The 23,526-nt window shown below is 48.6% G+C and overlaps 3 protein-coding genes across 3 annotated transcripts in view; all 3 read left to right on the top strand.

The window, feature by feature from the left end:
- The window catches only part of LOC139049030 (transcription initiation factor TFIID subunit 11-like), a 101,187-nt gene extending 82,715 nt beyond the window's left edge, over nt 1-18,472 (top strand). The window contains exon 3 of the mRNA XM_070524056.1: nt 17,777-18,472. Coding sequence (XP_070380157.1) covers nt 17,777-17,958 — 182 coding nt within the window. The 3' untranslated portion in view covers nt 17,959-18,472. The remainder of the gene's footprint in view (nt 1-17,776) is intronic.
- Nucleotides 8,229-15,609, top strand: LOC139048692 (uncharacterized). Its single transcript, XM_070523184.1, has 3 exons — nt 8,229-10,248; nt 11,486-11,828; nt 15,575-15,609. The coding sequence occupies exons 1-3, from the start codon at nt 8,851-8,853 to the stop codon at nt 15,607-15,609; spliced, it is 1,776 nt and encodes a 591-aa protein (XP_070379285.1). The 5' UTR covers nt 8,229-8,850.
- A 212-nt stretch (nt 18,473-18,684) lies between the features above and the next one.
- On the top strand, nt 18,685-22,165 carry LOC139049020 (uncharacterized). The gene is made up of 2 exons (XM_070524042.1): nt 18,685-20,233; nt 21,518-22,165. The coding sequence occupies exons 1-2, from the start codon at nt 18,836-18,838 to the stop codon at nt 21,824-21,826; spliced, it is 1,707 nt and encodes a 568-aa protein (XP_070380143.1). The 5' UTR covers nt 18,685-18,835; the 3' UTR covers nt 21,827-22,165.
- Nucleotides 22,166-23,526: the final 1,361 nt, after the last annotated feature.

The raw sequence follows: 23,526 nt of genomic DNA, 5'->3' as shown, positions 1-23,526 counted from the left end.
GCGGGCTTTTATCTGGCAGTTTTCTGTCCATAAGTATTTCCACTTATTTTCTTTTTTGAGTGCCAGCGCCTTCGAGAACATCTTCTTGTTATCAATGGTCAAGTGGTCATTTACATACACAGGCGTGCTAGTGCCACCTGTGAAACCAATGTGCTCTGTGCGAAGCCTAGCTCTTCTTGCCTTCCTAATGAACTCGTTTTTCTTATCCCGTGAGCAGAAGCGAGCAATGATGTTCTTCTCATTTGATTTAGAGGCAACACGGTGAACCGTATCGATATCGGCGGGTAAGAGAGGGTACTCGATAGCATCGCCAATTCGCTTCAGAATGACTCCGCAGTCTTCACCCTGCGATGTAGGGATTCCCTTAATTTCCACATTATTCATTCTCGAATATTGCTCTACATCAGCCACTTTTCTTTCGAGCGCTTTGTTGCGCGATAAGAGCGCCTTGTTTGAGGTTACGAGTTCTTCCTGTTTTAGTTTTATTGTGTCTAGTTCCTTGTTCATGAACTGAACACTTTCACAGAGGGAAGCGTGCTCACCTAGTCCTACATTCTGTAGCTTGATGTTAATTCGTGATACTAAATCATCGATCAGTGTATCCAACTTCTCGTTCAGCACTGCTTCAAGAGATGCAATTTTTTTCGCCAGTTCCGCTGTGGTAGGCATAGTGAAGCATATACACTACGAACAGTAAAACAAGAACTTTTGGCAGCAGTTGCGGCAGAATTAATTTTTAGATAGTGTACAGAAGTAATAGACCAACCTGTTGGCAAGAAGAATTTTCTTAGAAGGAGGACATGCCGCCGCAACTGCTGCCGCCAAATTGAATCAGTGCCGTTGTGTGCGTCCTTATATGGTCCTCGTTGAAGTCACGTGCAGTCCGCGCAGACTCAGCAGGCAGTACAGGGCTCAGACGCTTGAAAGCACTCGCAGCGGGTGCAAGCGCACGTGGAAATGAAACCACGGTGGCTACAGACGACGCAGGATCCAAGGACGAGCAGGAACACAGGCCACTGATCAACCTGTTGGCAAGAAGAATTTTCTTAGAAGGAGGACATGCCGCCGCAACTGCTGCCGCCAAATTGAATCAGTGCCGTTGTGTGCGTCCTTATATGGTCCTCGTTGAAGTCACGTGCAGTCCGCGCAGACTCAGCAGGCAGTACAGGGCTCAGACGCTTGAAAGCACTCGCAGCGGGTGCAAGCGCACGTGGAAATGAAACCACGGTGGCCACAGACGACGCAGGATCCAAGGACGAGCAGGAACACAGGCCACTGATCAACCAAGGAGCGCCTGGAGGAAGTGCTGGCTGTCACAGAAGCAGCCCGCCTAATCAGCCACCTCACTGTGCAGAAGAACCTGTTCTTACATGGCCGTATTCGAAGACGTTGGTACGCGCGCCGCAGCTAGAAGTTGCAGTTCCCGCGCGCATCACTCCTAAATATAGTTAAAGGAGGACATCAGCGCGGCGACAAAGAAAATCCAGACTGAACTGGAGGTGGACAGGATGGACAGCCGCCTCGCTCATCTTCTAGAAGCGAAGACGTCACTTTTGAAACGATGGAAAGGGCAGAAACTCAACCGAAGGCTCCGAAAAAAGATCGCGGAGCTCAACAGAACTATAGAAGATCACTGCCAAACCTTGAGCAGACAACAGTGGGATGAGGTCTGCAATTCTGTGGATGGCCAGATGAGAGTTGGAGCTAAATGGAACCTACTCAAGCATCTGCTGGATGATACCAATACCAAGTCAAACCAAAGACAAGTGATAGCGAAGGTTCTACACCAGGCATCACAATCAGAGACATTGCAGACCGTACTCGACAGATTAGCTCGCAAGTATCTGCCACTGGGCAACTCGAGTGACGAAGACTATCCCCCCTACAAAGGCTCATCTTGCCCCGAGCTAGATAACCCCTTCAAGACATGCGAGGTAAGGGAAGCTCTCCAGCATCTAAATGGCAGGTCTGCCCCTGGTCCTGATGGCATCCCCAACCGCGCCCTCCGAAACCTGGACGACTGCTCTATAGAATGGTTGACAGAGGAGATTAATGGAATATGGGAACGAGGGGTTGTCCCGGAGTCCTGGAAAATGGCCTCGGTCATCCTCATTCCAAAGCCTGGAAGACCCCCGAGTCTCTCAAACCTCAGACCCATTTCCCTCACGTCCTGCGTGGGGAAAGTAGCGGAACATGTCATACACAATCGAATTTCTAAGCACATCGAGAAACAAGGATTGTTTCCGTACAACATGATCGGCTTTCGTCCGGCCCTGTCAACGCAAGACGTCATGAAACTCATCAAATGTCAAATCATTGACAACACCACAAGAGATATAAGAGGCATCCTAGGCTTAGACCTAGAGAAAGCCTTTGATAATGTATCCCATGCTCACATTCTGAACTCCATCTCAGAGCTCAATTTGGGAGACGCCTTCCACAGATACATCAGCTCGTTCCTACGGGATCGCAAGGCCACGCTCAAAATCGGTGACCTCAAGTCCGACAATTTCAGTTTGGGCCCCAGAGGCACGCCACAAGGTGCGGTAGTCTCACCACTGCTTTTTAACATCGCCATGACGAAATTATCGCAAAGACTCTCCAACATAGAAGGGATCAATCATACGCTCTACGCTGATGACATCACAATCTGGTGCACCGGAGGAAGCGAGGGAGCTGTTGAATTAGGCTTACAGGAGGCTGTAGATCAAACAGAGATGTACCTGGAAAATACGGGGCTTAGATGCTCCCCGAGCAAGTCTGAGCTCCTCCTCTACAGGCCAGTCAGGAGAGGCCCCAAACCTAGAGGATGGAAACCGTTGTCTGAAATAAACATCAAGCTCCACACTAAAAGCGGCTGTACCATCCCCACAGTAGACACCATTCGGGTCCTTGGCATGTTCATCGAATCGAATGGCAGTAATAATACTACGCTCAACAAGTTGACAGCCAAGGCTGAGAACATGATGAGACTCATCAACAGAGTCTCGAATAGGCGTGGAGGCTTAAAGGAAGACAACCTCCTCCGGTTGTTCCACGCCTTCCTCATGAGTCATATTGTTTATGTGGCCGCCATGCACAACTGGTATAACTCCGAGAAAAAACGATTAAACACACTCATCAGAAAAAGTATAAAAAAAGTACTAGGCATTCCGTTACGGGCGAGCACGGACCTCCTTATGCAACTAGGAGTGCACAACACCTTGGACGAGATAATCGAGGCCCTGGAGTCAGCCCAACTGGCCCGTCTATCCTGTACCCCGGCTGGAAAGAAGATCCTGGCAGTTCTTGGGATCAACCCTATCCTCATGGAAGAGCGGAAATATGAAATATCAGACAATCAAAGGAACAACATACGAGTTGCACCGTTTCCCCGTAATGTTCATCCTCGACACAACGTAGGCAGACGCAGGGCAAGAGCCCTCGCCCTCCTCAAGCGTACCAAAGACGATCCTTACTCGGCATGTTTTGTCGACGCAGCCCAATATGGACAGTCGTCTAACTTCGCCATTGCCCTCGTTGATCACAACGGACAGATAGTGAATGCGGCTTCCCTGAAGTGCTCAACACCAACCAGAGCGGAGCAGGTCGCAGTTGCTATAGCACTCCTAGACAACAGCAGATCACAAATCTTCACTGATTCGAGATCGGCGGTCAGGGCTTTCGCTTCAGGATCCATCGCTGAGGAGGCTCACAAGATTCTCAAGAACAAGATAATCTCTCCGCACACCATCACGTGGTTTCCGGCTCACCTCGACCCCCAGCTTGACTCGTTTCCCAATCTTAATGACATTGCCCACTCCCAAGCGCGCGCACTAACCCACCGCGCGGGAGCAAGATTGAGCTCAGACTCTGGGGTTCTCGAGTTTCGGGACACTCTCACTACTTTCAGCGAAATTACTATGCACTATCACCTGGGTAGGAGGACTTATCCTCCCCCTCACTGCAAACTGGCTAGACCTCTGGCGTCCACTTTACGCATGCTTCAGACGCAGTGCTATCCGAACCTGGCCCTTTTTCACATGATCACTCCAGAGGCTTTCAGCTTTACTTGCGCCGACTGTGGGGCTGTTAGCAATCTCGAACACATGCTCTGGCGATGCCCCTCGTTACAGGGACCCAATCGCATCACAGAACAAGAGTGGAGCTCTGCCATCCGGAGCTCGGAATATGCACAGCAAACTTGGGCTGTCCAGAGAGCCCACGATGCGGCGGTTAGGCTCGGCCTACCAGTCCCCACGTGGGAGCGGCCCGCAGCTCTGCCCTAGGGCAAAGCGTCTCAGGACCTTGCTATTAAAGTTCTTTGTCTGTCTGTCTGTCTGTCCATAAGATTATGTGATGCAGTCCGAAGCGGGAGAAGGGACACCGAAGAACGAGGACAACCGCTCGTCTTCGTTCTTCTTTATCTCTTGTCGCGTTTCGCGCTGCACCACACACTCTCCTGCAAATTGGTTCTCTCGATATTGTCACGCTGTGGTGATGTTGAAGAACACAGTAGCAATACTGTGAAAGACAAAATTAACTTTTATTGGGCGAACAAGTGCCCACGACAACAGGCTACACTTATAGCCCAGCGACAGCGGCGAATACAGTCGGCGATCGTCCAAAGTCTGATCAACAGGTCAAGTGCGTCGGCTTTAATACGTCAATCGCCGAACGTTTCAGACTAACCGCAGGGAGCTGCGTGTCTTCCACAAAGTTCTAAACTTTTTTGTCGCGCAAACATGCAATCAGATTAAACAAGGTTCGGTGACAGACAGCGGATGGAACCATCGATAACATTCCAGAAACTGCAGGGCGTCCTACGCAGCGTGATAACATTTGATAAGCGGTGAAACCTGGTCACCCGAGAAAGATAAACATGTACACGTGTCAATATAGACAAAGCAAATTATTGTATGCACAATCTCACCATTGTTGAATACCTTCAGAACGATGTGTGGTGATGTAGCATTGCCCTCAGCTCCCGTTAAGTGAGCACTATACTCAATAAATAAATCAGGTGATGTGCTATTTTTGTTTTTACATTATTGTCATTACCATGGCGGCCTACATATGATCGCATACCTTGCGTCACACAAGTTTGTCATCACCAATTTTCTCCGGTGACGTGGCCCTAAGTTATTACAGTCAGAACATATATAAAATAACGTAAACAAGCCCCTTTTTCTCAGACGTCACAAATATTTAACTTACCACGATCGTTCAAATGAAAAAAAGCACAACAATTACATTCTACAGGTGCTAACATATAGGGCCGTAACTAGGAGGGTAACAAAGAAGCTCGAGAACAAGCTAAGGACCCCGCGAAGCGCGACGGAGCGAAAAAGAAATATCAGAGCCGTTCCACTCTGTGAAGGAGGATGACCAGCGAAGCTGTGCATGAAGGCCCCTTAATGGCGAACTGCACCTCGCCGCGGGTCCGCCCCGCATTGCACCAACTTCTCAATGGGCCGGCGTATAGGGAGTGCTAAACGCCTGCTTCACCTCTGCCGCGTGTCGGCCTGGCATCGCACTAACTTCGTGGCACAGGTGAAGCAGGCTTTAAGCACTCCCCATACATGGGCTGATCCTGAAGATAGTGCAATGCCGGGAAAACCCGTGGCGAAGGTGAAACAGGCCTCAAGCACACCCCATACGTGGGCCGATCCCGAAGACAGTGCAATGACGGAGCGACCGGCGGCGGAGCTGAAGCAGGCGTCAACACACCCCATACGTCGAACAATGCCGAAGATAGTGCAATGACTGAGCGACCGGCGGCGGAGGCAGTAACAAGGAGGGTAAAAAAGAAGCTCGAGATGAAGCTAAGGACTGCGCGACGAGCGACGGAACGAAAAAAATATCACTGCCGCTCCACTCTGTGAAGAAGGATGATCGGCGAAGCTGTGTATGTGGGCCTCTTAAAGGCGAACTGCATCTCACCGCGGGTTGGCCCAGCATTCCACTATCTTCGGGATGGGCTCGCGTTTGGGGAGTGGCTAACGCGTCCTTCCTCTCCGCCGCTGGTCGAGCTGGTATGTAGTATGATACCAGCTCTACAAGCGGTCAAAATCACGTATAAACCTGAAAGCACATTGTAAGCTACCATTAATTATTTGTTTCCTTACTAACTACACATCCATGCATAGCCACAGTCGTCATTTTATGGATAAATTATTTAAAATATCCTTGTTTCACGTACTGGCTATTGAACATTCCTTTTCCACGATATTGTAGTTGTTCGGGACCTTTTAACAATTTTGTTGGGTCTGCGAGGGCGTCAAAAGCGCAATGTTGGGTTCAAGGAAATCTACGACACATTTCAAACTTCATAAGCCGTTAGTCGGATTGTGGTAAGGTGCAGACACTACTTGCTGGAGCCGAGTGCGGTTGCCAGTGGATTGATCGTCTATGGGAGCTCTTGGAGGATAAATGCTTGTCCGAGGTACAAGGCTTTAGTTGTTAAAACACCGTCCAGAAGTGGAAGTGGAGAAAGTGGTCGCGTGGTGTGCTGTTTTCCTAATGAGGTTTGCAATGGGAGGCGTAACATGTTTCGCTTAGGCCAAGTCCTGAGGACCAGCCACGAGTGCTGAACGGGTCTGGGCTACCTGGTAAAGGGTGGCCCGCCCACCTTCGGGCATCAACAGCTTGGTCTCCGAAAATTAATTTTACTCGCTCACTGCCAACGATGTGCAAATCAACTTGGGGAAGGATGCTCTCTGAATATCAGTGTGTCTTTTGTAAGTGGCAAAACAGCTGTACTAACTTTTTTTTGGAAATCTCCGAGTAAACATTCTGTTGTGGTTAAGCAAATTTATTTGCCTACCCATTGCCCTCGAGCATTTTTATTGAATTCGGTATCTAAAAGGAATATCAATCCCACCAGATTGCTGTCAATGAGTTTTATGCGAGCGTTATTCTAGTATATATGTGATGAAATTATTCCGACAAGCTCTAGAGCTTCTTTTGACTATGAAGGTAAATTTGTTAAATTTACCTTCATAATCATTTTACGCCGGCGAATCAGACACATGACATAGGCGTGTACTAAGGGAACAAAAAAAAGCCATAGAAATTTAAGAAGTGCTCGCACAGCAACGAGCTCCCAAGCTCGAGGGAGAGGGACAGAATCCCATGGCCACGGAATTTGGTTGTGAAGCAAACCCCCCCCTCCTCCCCCCCCCCAAAAAAACAAAGAAAAGCTCGTGCACCATGCATCGGGCGATAGTTAAAGAAACCGAGGTGGTCAAAATTATTCGAGAGTCCTACCCCTACAGGGTACCTCATGATTGTATCGTGGTTTCGGAGCGTAAAACAAGGAAATTCATTTTTAAATCGAGTTTTCTGGCATGCTCACGACAAACGCGGTCAGGAAGGCTGTGAAGTTATATCACGCGTTAGATAACACGGAGGAAGAGATTAGTAAGGCAGCAAAACTGCGCGACACAGATAGAAGCGAAAACGCTCCATCCATGACTATGAATTCTTAAATCACACAATTTTCAAACGCCGCGCTTTTGCAACAAAATGAACGTCCATCACACACGTGTTGACGAAGGGAATGAGGTGTTTTAATCTGTCTCGCTTTTATTTCTGTCTAATATTGTTTCCCTCAGTTCCTTTTTTTCTTCTGACTTCCACACAATAGCCACTGTACTCTAACACAAAAATAATAGTTGTGAGTTGACGCATCACCTTATCAGTGCACATTCTTTTTAATTTGCTCTTCGTTAAGCAACGAAGGAGCACGCTTAAACACGATGCAGCACCGGCTATAGTCCCTACCAAGCGCTAATATAGCGGGGCATTTAGCATGCACCAGACAGAAGCGGGTCGGTTTGTCAGGCTTGAATTGGCCTGTCGAGCTCGTGCAAACGCTGGCCATCGGCCTGAACGAGCATCGAGTCGGGTTGAGTTGGCCCTACTCTACGAGGTTGATCCAGCCCGACCCGATGGCAGAGCGAATGGAAACGCTGACTGGCCGCGGCTGCAGCCGGTGCTCGGACTAGCACGGAAGCAGTGCGACGTCGCGATTTGTGCATTGTGCAACAAGAAGGGTATCATGACAAGGCAAGACAAGCATCTAACCTAATCACAACGACATGGCCCATGAAACAGAAGCTGTTGCAGGCGGCAGCGGGAACCGGAAGTCCAGTTCTGACGCATAGATATCTCGGCACGACCTTATATGCCATCGCTGTTCGCGACCTGTCAGAAGCGAGTTCATGTAAAAATTGCCTGCGGTTTAGCTCTGGTTAACCCTAGTTGCATTGCGAAAGCAAGAGCTGCATGGCTAGGCTTGTGGTATTAGCTAGTCGTTAAGCGTGGGTTTAGCTCTATTCTACAGGTTAGATGCTATATCGCTTGAAGCTGGCTCCGGTGTATTGCAGCCACACATGCATACCTACGGTAAAATCTTATCTCGTGTAGGGTATCATAACCACGGATTCATGCATCTACGACTGCATACTGTGAACAAGCAGGCACACAGAAGTGGGTGAAACGAGCGAACAACTTTGTCACTTCTGCTGCCCTTCATCAAAGTTCACTGCTTTTAACAATGATGTTTGCCGAGTAAATGTGGAAAACTCGTTCGAACATCTTGCGATAAACGCACGCCTTCGCAAATCTCGTCGAAATATTTCTTATCCACGCTTTGAGAGTTACGCCAGCGCCACCGCACCTCCATGACGTCACGTTGCTAGCGCGTAGTGTATAACGTGTGCAACAAACATTTGTCAACCGTAGTGCGTAACGCTCGGTTAGCACCATTGCCTTTCCCCGCTGCTTCGGTCGCGCCACTCAAGCCTCTATAATTTGCCGAGCGTGAAGCCCTCCACTAAAGAAACAAGGCACAGGGGTACCGAAATAATGGTCGTGATACGCGCCCACCAAGGGCAGTCTTCTCTGGTTGAGAAGCTAGACGCTGTGAAATATGTGTCGGCTATCCGCTCATTCGACATGACCAATTGCATTCTTCTCGAACCGAACGAATTGCCTCTGCACATCGGCAAATGTGCGCGACTCCAATACTTGCGGTGTGCCGCCTGCCCGCTCAGGCCGAGCGCCCTGCTCGATTTAATGCTAAACCGGCTCCCGCGTCTAAAGGAAGTTGAGTTCTCCCTCGTTGCTGAGACGGACGTGGACTCGGAAATAAGGGAGGTGCACAACACCGCGTCGCAAGTGCCAGGCACCCTCGCACTCAATCTCCGCCGCATGTACGCCGAAGTGAGCGGCGACATGAACTTCAAGCTTCTCTCGGCGCTCCTGAGCTACTGCCCGAAGCTGGACGAGCTGCGTGTTCATTTCGTGCGCGGAAACTTCATGAATGCGCTCCTGGAATGTAACACCATCCTCGAACAGGGCGTCAATTTGGAAGCATTCACGTTCTCTTCCGAGGTGCCAGCCTCCAATCAACGCCTCGCGTCCACACCATTGGACTTCATGAGCTGCGCGGCCGTCTGCGCCAACGTCAGCTACCAGAGGTCGAGCAACATGTGGAACTGTGTTCTACTCCGAGATCTCGCTGTCGGGTACACAAATCCCATCCATTTGCCGCAACAACTGGTCCTGGTTGCCGTGCACCACGCAGAAGGCTTCACGCCGGAATGGATTGGCCTGCCCGGCTTTAGACACTTCTGGACGAAAGTGCGAGAACTCTGCCTTCTGCTGTTTCCGGCACAGCCCTCCGATGGTGTTTACGCGACTGCGGGCGCCATGTACCGCGACAGTCTTCGCGACTTCATCTCTGTCAAGCTCCAGCAGGTCGTCGAGCTTAACATAAGCGCTTTCCACTTCGGCCCCGACCTCGACTTGACGGCGCTACTCCAGGGCGGCTCACTGGAGCATCTGCGATCCCTCTCCGCGACCCCTTGCGGGCTTCGCCGCCCGTCAGCTCTGCGCCGTCTGGCGCAGAACTGCCCCGACTTCAAAGAACTGGACGTCCGGATCGAGAGGCAGGGTAGCTTCGTTCAGTGCGCTGTCTGCGAAGGTGAGTTCTACAACGATCCCAAAAACAAGCCGGAAATGCAAGACGGCGGCCCCGTGTTTCACAATGCACTTGCCAGACTTACCCGCAGTGACGTGCATGGCCCTATGTCCCTTTGGTTCATCGAGACCTGTCCAGCGGTTTCCGTGCGGCTCTCAGACTGCCCTAGTCCCTCGCTCACAGACTACCCGTATTTGGGTCGGCTGCTCGCCGGAAACAGCTCGCTGACTTGTCTCGTGCTTCGGCACGATGCCCTGCCCATCGACGAGGCGTGTCTGATGGTGAGTCGGCTTTGATCTATGTTCTTTCAGTGCCACGAGCATGTTTACGGATGGTTTCCTACTCTATATGTGTCGATCGGGCCGGAGCAAAAATTTTCTCGTTTATACGTATGCTCAGTGAGTTACGTACTGTGCAAAATATGTGAAAAATGACGGAGGGAGAGGTAGGAAAGACCGCAGACTACCAACTGTCGATGAGGATAGCTATAGGGGCTTGTTGGTATGCCATATATTCTTTTGTTGTCGCGCAGGCTAAACAAGGACAACAGAAAGGCACATCTCACGCACAAAGAACTGTGTGTGTCAGATATCCCTCTCTTTGGTCCCTGCTCAGCTTGCGCTAGAACTAAATTAGATATACCCAATCTTTTATTGCATGAAACGACAGGAAGCCAATATATATGTAAGGTAACCACTAGCGCCACCCGGAAATGCGCGAACACCTAGAATAGTTTTGCCGCCACTGTGAAATGAAATGCCCACACTTTCCTTTCAGAAGCGAACAAAAAGAAATACAGATTCTGCGCAATGCATTACTTGTTCTGCATGAACCAACCAATCAGCAACAAAGTACTTTTCCATTAGGTTCACTGTAGTTGCGTATCTTTCTTGAAGCAAATGCTCACGGTAACTATGTAATTACACTCGCAGACACTGTCGCCCTCTAACGGCAGAAGAAACGAAAAAATAATTATTTCTTCCCAGAGCTTGCTGTTTCGCTCAGAACAGGCAACCGATCGCAACCATAAGTTCCTGCAGTATCAAAACACCGATTTGCTCCCATCAAATTCTTTAGTTAGTTTAGCACAATTTCTGAAAGCTTAATTTCACTTTATAATGTTTACCGCAGACACGGGCATCGAAGGGTTACATACGGCCAACTGAAATTGCTTCGGCAAAACTTTCTAGCCTCTACCCCTTCCCTGTCGCACTCGCATGTTCCATCGCTCCTGGTGCCGAACAGCGCAACATAATACTATGGGGAAAAAAGGGACAGACACACATCCTGTTATTCCGTGATATTTCTGCTCAGGTAATGAACTAACAAGCCCAAATGCATGCACTATACAATGCACCCAAAAAGAAAGGATAAAGCATGTAAATGTCTATCATTCACCGTTGCATCATTTTTTTTTCACCATCAGAGTGCGAGTTAAAGACATTTACGCCCTTATTAAATTTTTGGAGGTCTAAGTTATTTAAGAATATAATTTTTTTGGGCATCCCTTCATTCCAGGAAGCCATCTCCCTCATCGGCCGCCTGCAGTACCTGTGCCTTCTGTCGGCGGTGACGTTACTGGACAATATCGCCGAGGTATGCGTGCAGACGTTCAGCGACAGCCTGAAGCCTCACATAAAGTGTGTACACGTTCACTACCAAAACTCTACCGACGGCACCGAGAAGCGCATCACGTGGATGAAGCAGCTTCGCGCTCCAAGCGGTGGCGTCCTGGTTCGAGACGGTCCCTGCTTCCTCTATTGTTCGACGGCTAGGTTCATAGGACTCGCCAAACCCGCCGTGGTTGCTCAGTGGCTATGGTGTTGGGCTGCTGAGCACGAGGTCGCGGGATCGAATCCCGGCCACGGCGGCCGCATTTCGATGGGGGCGAAATGCGAAAACACCCGTGTGCTTAGATTTAGGTGCACGTTAAAGAACCCCAGGTGGTCAAAATTTCCGGAGTCCTCCACTACGGCGTGCCTCATAATCAGAAAGTGGTTTTGGCACGTAAAACCCCAAATATTATTATTATTATTAGGACTCGCCAAGCCGCTGAATCGTGACTTCAAAGAGATCATGTATTGAATGCACGGTCGAGACGTAATAATGTCTCATATATACGCGTAAAAGTGCCTACAATGGTACAGCTTCTCATTTGCTTCTTTGATTTGTATCTTCGAATGTGCATGCCTTATCCCTTGCTTATTTTTCTTCCTTCCCTGAGTGTCTGAACTCGCGCAAAAAGGCGCCCTGCAAAACTTTTTGAGCCCTTTAAATAAATCGCGCTACACTCTAAGAACAGTTTACACCCTTTGGCTTGCCCCTTCTGCCACACAAAAACAATCGTCATCTGCCTTGATGCGTTTCCTTTCTTTATCGCTGCGACCCCGGAACTTTCCAGTAACGAACGGCACGCGCGTTATCAGCATAGAACAGTTTACACCCTTTGGAGTGCCTCTTCTGGTAACGCGCGTGCCGTTCGTCACTGGAAAGTTCCGGGCTTGCAGCGATAAAGAAAGGAAACGCATCAAGGCAGATGACGATTACCTTTGTGTGGGAGAAGGGGCAAGCCAAAGGGTGTAAACTGTTCTTAGAGTGTACATGTCAAACCATGCTTCAGGAGATCACATGAGACAAATATTGCTCGATTTCATGAATCGGAAGAAGTACAATAGGGCGTGACGGCCTCTTCAGCTGGCGGTGCGGAAACGCCGGTCAACACTTCATTCCGTGAAGTGCTTGTCGGTTACGGGTTGTCTGCAAATTGAAAGCACGTCTCCGTGATCGGGCTGCGGTTCTCGGAGGCGATGCACGAAGCCCTGGTGGTGAATGCAGTAGAGTGGGAAGCAAAGTTGCATGCCCAGTGCGAACAAGGCGCACGAGAGGCTGCGCAGGGTACTCGGCCAAAGACGAGAGTTGGTGGAGTATTTTGCTATCCGTTACTGAGAGACGCACGTTCCCTTCAAAGGATGTTCTCCAAAGAACACTTAAAACGAGCTTTCCATGTAGACCGCAGCAAATTCAATTCTTAACCGCAGAACCGGAAAGCTGAAATTTCGGAATGTGCAACCGACTGTTCCAAACGCACACGTGACGTCACACACGCAGCTTCTCGCCGTGCTGGTCCTCCAACGTGGTCAAAGATAAGACAACGGCAATTCAAGGCATCGCATGCGAATCGAATGGTCCTTGCTATTCGGTATCGTATGCGAATCTAGAATTCACTATTTGAAGTTGTCGAACACCATATGTATAAGGGCACCACTGCTGCTCTTACAGTCTACAGGGAGTAAGGCAGATTCAAGCGGACGCCCTGCTGAACCGTTCTGGTGCAGGAGAACGGAGGTCTTTGAGCGAACGATCCAGTTCCAGGACGAACACATGCAGGAGGTCAGCAGCACAATAGTTACCAGCCGTTGAGTGAGAAGAGCTTGCCTTAGGAAACCGACAAATTGTAACTTAGGAGGCTGGTTTCGGCTAGTTGGCTTTCCATGAGACCATGTGATTCAACGCGAAGCGGGACAAGGGATGAAGAAGAACGAGGACAAGCGCTTGTCGTCGTTCTTCTTCATCCCTTCTCCCGCTTCGCGCTATACAACAAATTCTCCAACAAATTGGTTGTGTCGATTTACACAAGGCACTCTTTTATGTCCACAGTCTCACCAATGTTGGACACCTCCACAACGATGTGAGGTGATGTAGCATTGCATTCACCTCCCGTTTATTCAGCCCTATACTGTAGTAAATATATAAGTTGATGTGCTATTCCTTTTTTTTTTAATTACGGTCATTTTCACGGTGGCCTAGACGTGATCGCATACTTTGCGTCACACAAATTTGTCATTAACAATTTCTGAGGTGACGTGACCATAAGTTATTAGAGTCAAAACAGGTATCAAATAAAGCAAGAAAGCCTCTCGTTGTCAGACTCCACACATATTCAACTTGCAATTGTCGTTGAAAAGAAAAGTGCACAACCTTTGCATTCTACAGGTGCTAACATATGGAGCAGAAACATGGAGGGTAACAAGAAGCTCGAGAACAAGCTGGGGACCACGCGAATAGCGACGGAACGAAAAATGTTCAGCGAAACGTTAAGGGAAAGGAAGATAGCGGTGTGGATCAGAGAGCAAACGGGGGTTCCTTCTGATGTGATGTCAAGACGCCTCGATGTTTCAGAATTCTTTGTTCCGAAAGTGGCTGGTCGTGCAACTGGTTCAGCACGACGGAAAGCGATTGTCTCTGCGCACTCTACTGCGGGCACTGGCAAAGAACATCACGAATCGTTCACGCGTCGGTGCAATCGCCACATGCTGTGGTGCCGTAAATCCCTATGCGGAACGATTAAGCACTGGTAAACGCGATGCCTAAACATAGCCTACACAACAGGGTCGCATCTCTTCGAGCAAGTCTCGGTGGAAGCAGGATGCATAAAGTTGGATACAGGGTGTGTTACCGGCCCTGCATTCATGTGGTTCATGCCACTGCGGGGCAGTGCAATGGCGTGCAAGTGGACGTATTATCCTTGCATCATCAGTCCTAGACAACGGGATTAATATGCGGTCGTCTTGTGCATGAGCTGAACAAGCAGCTTCATAGGCACATTCATTGCCAGTGATACCAATGTGATTGTTATCCACTGAAAAAATATTTCATGTACTTTCTCAGTCAGGTGGTGTATGGCTTCTGTGGTTTCAAATACCAATTGTTCGTGCAAACTGCGCCGTGCGGCTGACAATAAACACTTTACTGCCGTCTTCGTGTGGCAGAAAATCGACCATTCGTGTCTTGGTTCATCATTAATAAAGTGTACTGCGAGTTCTGCTCCCTATCAAGTTGAAAACGTGCGACGTTTTCAACTTAATTGTGGCTTTTGCTGCAATTACTACAGCTGCGGTAAAGCTTTGTCAGCGCTCATTCCTCAGTATCTGCGGGTGTAATACCACTAATTCTCCTTTAATAGGAGTTAGGAAAGCTATTTAAGAGCCGCTGGTGACATATCTGCTATTTTTCGGACGCCAGGTATTGTCAGGTTGATCTTTGGGCGAATGAGGCACCACTATGGAGCAAAAGGTCTGGCGGAAGGTGTGAAGCAACATAGTATTGCCTCACGATGTCCGGATACCGTTCGGCAGAATGAGGCACGCGGTCTCTCAGCATATACAGAGGCTAGAATGTGGCAAGCAGTGCGGGAAAGGTGCCTTACGTGCACGCTTAGTGCTTCAACTTTGATGTGGGTCTCGATGAGGTGTTCCCTGGCGACTGCAACAGTTGCCGCCATTGACGAACTTGGAGAAAGACCTACACACATCCTAAGGGCCTCTGCCTGAAAGATTTGAATATTACGTTGGCTTGTTTTACATGTGGTAGTCAAAACTGGGAAGCTGTACCGCAAGAAGCTGAGAGAAAGAAGCCTAGATAGTTGCAGCGTGGCGCTTGGGGACATTCCCCAGGTCATTCCGGCGAAGAACTTGAGAAGGTGACATATGACTGTCAACCGGTTCTTCATGTACTATGTCTCTACGGGGTGGCAAACACTGTCCGAAGCAGCTCTCGACTGAAAGGGGTTGAGTTGTGTGAGTAAGTTTTTTGCCTTTCATTTCACAGAGTATTTTATCGAGCTCGTTCTTCCCACGGTGTGAAACCACATAGCTTAGGGTGCACTAGAGTATTAGAATATAGGAAGTATTATCGACGGGAACTTAAACGTTATGAAATTTAGCCATAAATAAATGAAATTTATTGCAACAGTTTGGTATGATACGACTGAATGGCGTGCTGGTTTAGGTTTTGCAAAGTAAATATTTCAGCCTCTTCGGCCACCAAGAGGGAAGCGCGTAGGTACAACAATAAATAAATATTTGAAGGAAACATGTCGGCTCTTTGGAAAGAGTTTTTCACATGCGAAGAGTTACACCGTCGAACCCCTGACCAGAGCTCATTCACTTATTCCAAATTCTATAAAAAAATAACATCGATTATAATTTGTACCTTGTCTTTAGACAATCACGTATAAACCTGAAAGCACATTGTAAGCTATCATTTATTATTTATCATTTATTATTTATTATTATTTACACCATATACACTAAGCACCCGCCGTGGATGCTTAGTGTATATGGTGTTGGGCTGCTGAGCACGAGGTCGCGGTATCGAATCCCGGCCACGGCGGCCGCGTTTCGATGGGGGCGAAATGCGAAAACATCGGTGTACTTAGATTTAGGTGCACGTTAAAGAACCCTATGTGTTCGCAATTTCCGGAGTCCTCCACTACGGCGTGCCTCATAATCAGAAAGTGGTTTTGGCACGTAAAACCCCATAATTTATTTCTTTTATTAATTGTTCGGGGCCTTTTAACAGTTTTGTTGGCGCTGGGAGAGCGTCTAAATCGCATTGTTGTGTTCAAGGAAGTCTACGAATAATTTGAAAGTTCTTAAGTCGTTACTCGGGTTGTGATAAGGGGTAGGCTTTACTTACTGGAGCCAGGTGTGATGACCGCTGCCAGTGGATTGATCGTCTACGGCAATTTGTGGGGTTTAAAACTTATTGGAGTTTACCAAGCTATCGTTCTTAGACCACCGTCTACAAGTGGAAGGTGTGGAAGTTGTCGCGCGGTGTGCTGTTTTCTGAATGAGGTTTGCAACCAGGGGCGTAATACGTTTTGTATGCCCAATTCATGAAAACCAGAGACGGCTGGTGAACCGTTCTGGGCTACCGGGAGTCGCCTCAAGAAACGTCGTTCACTCCCGTCAGCGCAGCTACCCGTGGACGGCCGTGCAATTTCATCAAAGAAATAAATAGGAAAGAACGACCTTCGGCTGAACTTCCGGTTCACAACGCGGTTCCTCCCCAAACGTTTCCCTTAGCTACATCGATTTGCGACGCCCCGAGAATAGGTTCAGCAGGCGCAAATACACTTGGTTGAATCGAATAGACATGTCGAAATTACGCATGATGATGCCGCACCGCCCCGTTCAAAAGCGTTGTTTCATTTTCGACGAGTTGGCTCGGGTTCTCTATGTCGACAAAATAAAAACGCCGAGGGCAGAAAAAGGCATAGAAATTCAAGAAATGTCCGCACAGCAAGAGCACTGCTATGCGAGCTCCCAAGCTAGAGGGTGCGGGATAGCATGCTGCTGCTATGGCCGCGGTCTCTGGATGGGAAGCAAGACGCAAGAAAACGCTCGTCTACCATGAATTGGCGCACTTTAAGGAAAACCAGGTGGTCAAAATTATTCTGGAGTATTCCCTATCATGAGCATGATCGCATCGGGGCACAGCGAAATTTATATTTAAATCGAGTTTTGCGGCAGGCTCATGAGAACCACGCTCACCAACACTGTGAAGTTATCTCGCGCGTTAGATAACACGCAGAAATTGATTAGTAAGACATCAAAACTGCACCACACATATAAATGCGGAAACACGTCATCCGTGACTATTATTTCTCAAAACATTGATTTGTTTTTTCAACGCCACGCTTTTCCGAAAACATTTACGTCAATAGCGCACGTATTGAGGAACTGTGTGAAGTGTGAGCTGTTCATGTTTTAATTCTGTGTCACTTTGCTTTTGTCTAATGTTGCTGCTATCAGTTTTTGTTCTTGTGACTTCTGTACAATAGCCGCCATGCTCAAACAAAAAACAATGGTCGTGAGTTGGTGCATCGCCTTATCGGCGTCGCGTTGTTCTCAGCATATCCTTCGTTGAGCAACTAAAGAACGCTCAAGCACGATATACTGCCGGCGGTATATAGTGCTTGAACGTCAGAGCGCAAATATATCGGGGCGTTTTGCATGAACCCGACAGCATCGGGTCAAGTCGGCTTGTCGGTTTGCAACTGGCCTGCCGAACTCGTGCAAATGCCGCCCGGTCGGACTGAACGAGCGTCGCGTCGGGCTGAGTCGGCCGGACTGCGCCAGGTCGACATAGTTCGACCCATTTGCAGCGCACATGTAAACGCTCACTGGTCGGGCTACTGCCAGCGCTGAGACTTGAGCGGAGGCAGTGTTACGTCGCGATTTGTGCACAGTGCAACGGGAAGGCTATCACGACAAGGCAAAGACAAGCATCTAACTTAATCATAACGACATGACCCATGAAAGACAAGCTGTTGCAGACGGCAGGCGGGAACCGGAAGTGCAGTTCGGACGCGTCGATATCCCGGCACGGCCCTGAGTGCAGTCGTTGTTCAACACTTCTCAGAAGCGAGTTCATGTTAAAGGGCATGCGGTCACGCCATGTTCATTCTGCCCAATTTTCTGACTGCCTGGTTCACTTAAATGTAGCCTCTAACCTATAAGTACGTGTAACCTGTAACCTATAGCCTCTAACCTATAAGGTAAGAGGCTATATCGCTTGAAGCTGGCTCCGCTCTATAGCAGCCACACATGCATTCCTACGGTAAAATCTTATCTCGTGTAGGTTATCATATCCACTGGTTCATGCATCTGTAATTGCACGGTGCGAACAAGGAGGCAAGCAGAAAGGGGTGAAAAGAGCGAACAGCTTTGTCACTTCTGCCACTCTTCATAGCAGTTCGCCGCTTTGAACAATGATGCTTGCCGAGTAAAGGTGTAAAACTCGTTCGAGAACCTGCCGGATAACGCACGCCGTCGAAAATCTCCCGGAAATATTTCTTATCCACGCACATTAGGTGTTACGCCAGCGCCACCGCACCTGCGTGACGTCACGTTGCTCGAACGTAGTGTATCACGTGTGCAACAAGCATTCGTCGAAAGTCGTGCGTAACGGTCGGTTAGCACCATCGCCTTTCCTCGTTCGTTGGGCAGTGCCACTTGAGCCTCTACGATTCGGCGAGCCTGAGGCCCTCCACTAAAGAGACACCGGCACAGGGACACCGAAATAATGGTGGTGCTACGTGCCCACCAAGGGCTGTCTTCTCTGGTCCAGCAGCTAGAAACTATGACACTGGTTCCCGCTATCAGCGCACTCGACCTCACAAATTGCATCCTTCTCGAACCAAACGAGTTGCCTCTGCACATCGCCAAATGTACGGGACTCCAAATTTTGCGGTGCGTCGCCTGCCCGCTCAGGCCGAGCGCCCTGCTCCACTTAATGCTATACCGGCTTCCGTGTCTGAAGGAAGTTGAGTTCTCCCTCGTGGCTGAGACGGACGTGGACTCGGAAATAAGGGAGGTGCACAGCACAGCGTCGCAAGTGCCAGGCGCCCTGGCTCGCAATCTCCGCCGCATGTACGCCGAAGTGAGCAACGACCTGAACTTCAAGCTTCTCTCCGCGCTACTGAGCTATTGCCCGAAGCTGGACGAGCTGCGTGTTCATTTCGTGCGCGGAAACTTCATGAACGCGCTCCTGGAATGTAACCCCATCCTCGACCAGGGCCTCAATTTCGAAACATTCACGTACTCTTCCGAGGTGCCAGCCTCTAATCAACGCCTGCCGTCCACACCGTTGGACTTCACGAGCTGCGCGGCCGTCTGCGCCAACGTCTGCTACCGGAGGTCCAGCAACATGTGGAACTGTGTCCTACTCCGGGATCTCGCTGTCGGGTACATAAATCCCATCCATTTGCCGCAACAGCTGGTCCTGGTTGCTGTCCACCACGAAGAAGGCATCACGGCGGAATGGTTTAGCCTGGCCGGCTTTGGACACTTCTGGACGAACGTGCGACAACTCTGTCTTCTGCTATTTCCGGCACAGCCCTCCGACGGTTTATACGCGACGGCTGGCGCCGCCTACCACGACAGTCTTCGCGACTTTATCTCCGTCAAGCTCAAGCAACTAGTCGAGCTTAACATAAATGCGTTCCACTTCGGACCCGACCTCGATCTGACGACGCTGCTACAGGACGGCTCGCTGGAGCATCTGCAATCCCTCTCGGCGACCCCCTGCGGGCTTCGCCGCCCGTCAGCACTGCGCCGTCTAGCGCAGAACTGCACCGAACTCAAAGAACTGGACGTGCGCATCGATAGGCGGGGCAGCTTCGTTCGGTGCGCTATTTGCGAGGGTGTGTTCGTCCTCCATCCCGAAGACATCCCGGAAATGCATGACGCCACCCCCATGTTTCAAAATGCGCTTGCAAGGCTGACTCTGAGTGACGTGCATGGCCGTATCTCCCTTTGGCTCATCGAGACCTGTCCTGCACTTTCGGTGAGGTTGTCAGACTGCCCCAATCCGTCGCACCCAGACTACCCGTCTTTGGGTCAGCTGCTCTCCAGAAACAGCTCGCTGAGTTGTCTCGTGCTTCGGCACGATGCCCTGCCCTTCGGTGAGGCGTGTCTGCTGGTGAGTCGGGTTTGATCTACGTGCTTTCAGTGCCACGAGCATGGTTCCGTAATCTAAATGTGTCGAAAGCGCCGGAAATGAATTTTTTTAGTTTATTTATTTGGGGGGGGAGGCCTCAGTGAATGGCGTACTGGCCAAAATACAAGAAAAATGGTGGAGGGAGAGATAAGACAAAGCACAGACTACCAACTCTTTTATTGCACGGAACGACAGCCAACGAATACATCAGGCAAAGTAATCGTGATCACCACCCCCCGATATGCGGAAACATTTACAATCGTTTTCCCACCACTGTGACACGAGATACCACGTTCCAATCTGAAGCGAAAAAGACGAACAGATTGTGTGGTGCGTTGCTTGTTCAGCACGAAAAAACTAATTTGCAAAAAAGTACTTCTGCGCCATGTTTACTGGCATTGCGTATCTTTCTAGAGATAAATGCTCAAGGTAACTACTCTAACGACAGAAGAAACAAAAAAAACTGCTTCCCAGATCTAGCTGTTTCACTCAGAACAAGCCACCGATTGGAACCATAGGTTTCTGCTGCAACACAATATCTATTTGCTCCTTTCAAATTCCTTAGGGTGTTTAGCACAATTTCTGAAAGGTTAATTTCACTTTATAACATTTACCGTAGACGCGGACATAGAACGGTTAGATGTGGGCAACTGAAATTGCTTCGGCGAAACGTCCTAGGCTCTGGCACTCTCCTGGTGCACTAGCATGTGGCATCGTTCCTTGAGCTGAACAGCGCAAATTAATACGACGGGAAAGAAGGGACATGCACACATCCTCCTATTTCGTGATATTTCTGCTTCGGTCAGGAGCTAACAAGCCCAAAGGCGTGCACTGTAAAATATTTAAAACCCAGAAAGAAAGGATTGAGAATGTAAATGTCTATAACTCACACCCTTGGGTCAATTGTTTCTCCGTCGGACTGCGAGCTAAAGATATTTACGCCCTCATTAAATTTTGGAGGTATATTTCACCATCATCATCAGCCTGGCTGCGCCCAGTGCAGGGCAAAGGCCTCTCCCATATTTCTGCAACCACCCCGGTCATGTACTTAGTGTGGCCATGTTGACCCTGCAAACGTTTTCATCTCATCCGCCCACCAAACATTCTGCCGCCCCCTGCTACGCTTCCCTTCCCTGGGAATCCAGACCGTAACCCTTAATGATCATCGGTTACCTTCCCTCCTCATTACGTGTCCTATTTTGTTTAATTCCTATATCCTATAATTATTTAATAATATAATTCTCTGCGGGCATCGTTTCATTCCAGCAAAACATCTGCCGCATCAGCCGCCTGCAGTACCTGTGCCTTCTGTCAGCGGCGCCATTACAGGACAATGACGCCGAGGAATCCCTGCTGACGTTCAGCGACAGCCTGAAGCCTCGCATAAAGTGTGTACACGTTCACTACCGAAGCTCTACCGACGGCATCGAGAAGCGGATCACGTGGATGAGGCCGCATGGCGCTCCAACCGGTGGTGTCCTGGTTCGAGGCGGTCCTTGCTTCATCTATTGTTCGACGGCTACGTTTATAGGACTCAGCAAGCCGCTGAATCGTGACTTCAAACAGATCATGTAGATGAAGGCATGGCCGAGACGTAATAATGTGTCATAGATACCCGTAAAAGTGCCTACAATGATACAGCTTCTTTGTTTTTTTTTTCCTTGGTATCTTCGAATATGTATGCCTTATCCTTTGTTTATTTCTCTTTCTTCACTCAGTGTCTGAAATCGCGGTAAAGGGGCCCTGTAACTCTTCTTGAACTCGTTAAATAAATTGCGCTACATGTGAGACAATGCTTCCGGAGCGCGTGAGCCATATATTGCTCATACCTCATTTAGCGAATAACAAACATTATTTTTGTTTCTTCCTACTTTCGGCTATCTGTAAATAAATAAGATGAAGGCTCCTAAGCATCCGTGATTACAACAGGGGAGACTATGGCAGTATTAACAAAGAACTTCAGACTTTTCTTTCTGGCACCTTTTTAGCTTCGTTTTCTGCTCGGTCAGTCAACGAAAACTGGCTTCTGTTTAACGAAAAGCTGTGTGCTTTAGTGGAAACGTATATCCCCCAAATAAGAATAACAGGCGATAGACAGAACCCTTGGTTCACCAAGCACCTTCGACGGCTCAGAAACAAGAAGAAAACGCTATACGCAACTGCAAAGCGTACAAACTCACCCGTGGTATGGGACAAATATAGCTCATTTTTGAAAGTTTCTGTTCATCTTTAAGAGAGGCTAAAGAAAAATACTACTCTCAAGATCTACCTTCACTACTTAAAAACAACCCCCGAAAATTCTGGCAGGTGATTTCACCCAATAGTGGCTCACATCACATTTCACTAAATGATAGGAATCAAGCTCCAATCAGTGCCAAGGAATGCCCAGTCGTCTTTAATGAATTTTTTTCATCCATATTCACAATAGAAGACCATTCTAATCTGCCGGAAGTCACTGATCTAGATTACCAGTACATGCAATCCATCGATGTAACAGAGGATGGTATCACAGGTCTCATAAATAACCTTAAGTTGACTACTTCTTCGGGTGTCGATAATATTAACTCAAAAATTTTAAAGAATACAGTCACGTTATCTAGCAAATTCTTATGCAATAGATTCCGCCAGTCGTTGTCATCAGGCCAGCTTCCCTTAGACTGGAAAATTGCAAAAGTGATACCAGTTCACAAAAATGGTAGCAAGAATTCCCCAGAAAACTATCGGCCTATATCATTGCCAAGTATTTGCTGCAAAATGCTTGAACATATCATTGCATCTCACATATATCATCATCTGGAATCAAATAATTTTTTCTTTATTAACCAACATGGGTTTAGGAAAGGTTTGTCATGTGAGACGCAGTTACTAGAATTCACTACAGACTTGCATTTTAACATGGACCATAATCTTCAAACAGATTGCTTTTTTCTCGACTTCTCCAAAGCCTTCGACCGTGTGGCTCACTGTCGTTTAATTTCCAAGTTATCCGTTCTCAAATTAGACTGCTTAACGCTCTCCTGGATTCGTAACTTCCTCACAAACCGTCAGCAATTTACAGTCGTTAATAATTTTACGTCACCCCTTGCATATGTCAGTTCCGGTGTACCGCAGGGTAGCGTACTAGGACCCTTGCTTTTTCTTATTTACATCAATGATCTGCCCAATAACATCTCATCCTGCATGCGTGTTTTCGCCGATGATTGTATAATATATCGACCCATTCGCAGCCTTGATGACCATCGCATTCTTCAAGAGGACCTTCATCTCGTTACCAA

Source organism: Dermacentor albipictus, chromosome 8 (assembly GCF_038994185.2).
Source record: "Dermacentor albipictus isolate Rhodes 1998 colony chromosome 8, USDA_Dalb.pri_finalv2, whole genome shotgun sequence".
Taxonomy (NCBI): Eukaryota; Metazoa; Arthropoda; class Arachnida; order Ixodida; family Ixodidae; genus Dermacentor; species Dermacentor albipictus.
The sequence above is the reverse complement of the archived record's forward strand: the minus strand, read 5'-3'. Positions and strand labels throughout refer to the sequence as shown.

Coding starts and splice junctions, on each gene's coding strand:
- LOC139048692 (XM_070523184.1), top strand. CDS start 8,851: ATGGTCGTGATACGCGCCCACCAAGGGCAGTCTTCTCTGGTTGAGAAG. Junction 10,249..11,485: donor TCGACGAGGCGTGTCTGATG/GTGAGTCGGCTT, acceptor CCTTCATTCCAG/GAAGCCATCTCCCTCATCGG. Junction 11,829..15,574: donor GGTCGCGGGATCGAATCCCG/GCCACGGCGGCC, acceptor TTCATTTCACAG/AGTATTTTATCGAGCTCGTT.
- LOC139049020 (XM_070524042.1), top strand. CDS start 18,836: ATGGTGGTGCTACGTGCCCACCAAGGGCTGTCTTCTCTGGTCCAGCAG. Junction 20,234..21,517: donor TCGGTGAGGCGTGTCTGCTG/GTGAGTCGGGTT, acceptor GTTTCATTCCAG/CAAAACATCTGCCGCATCAG.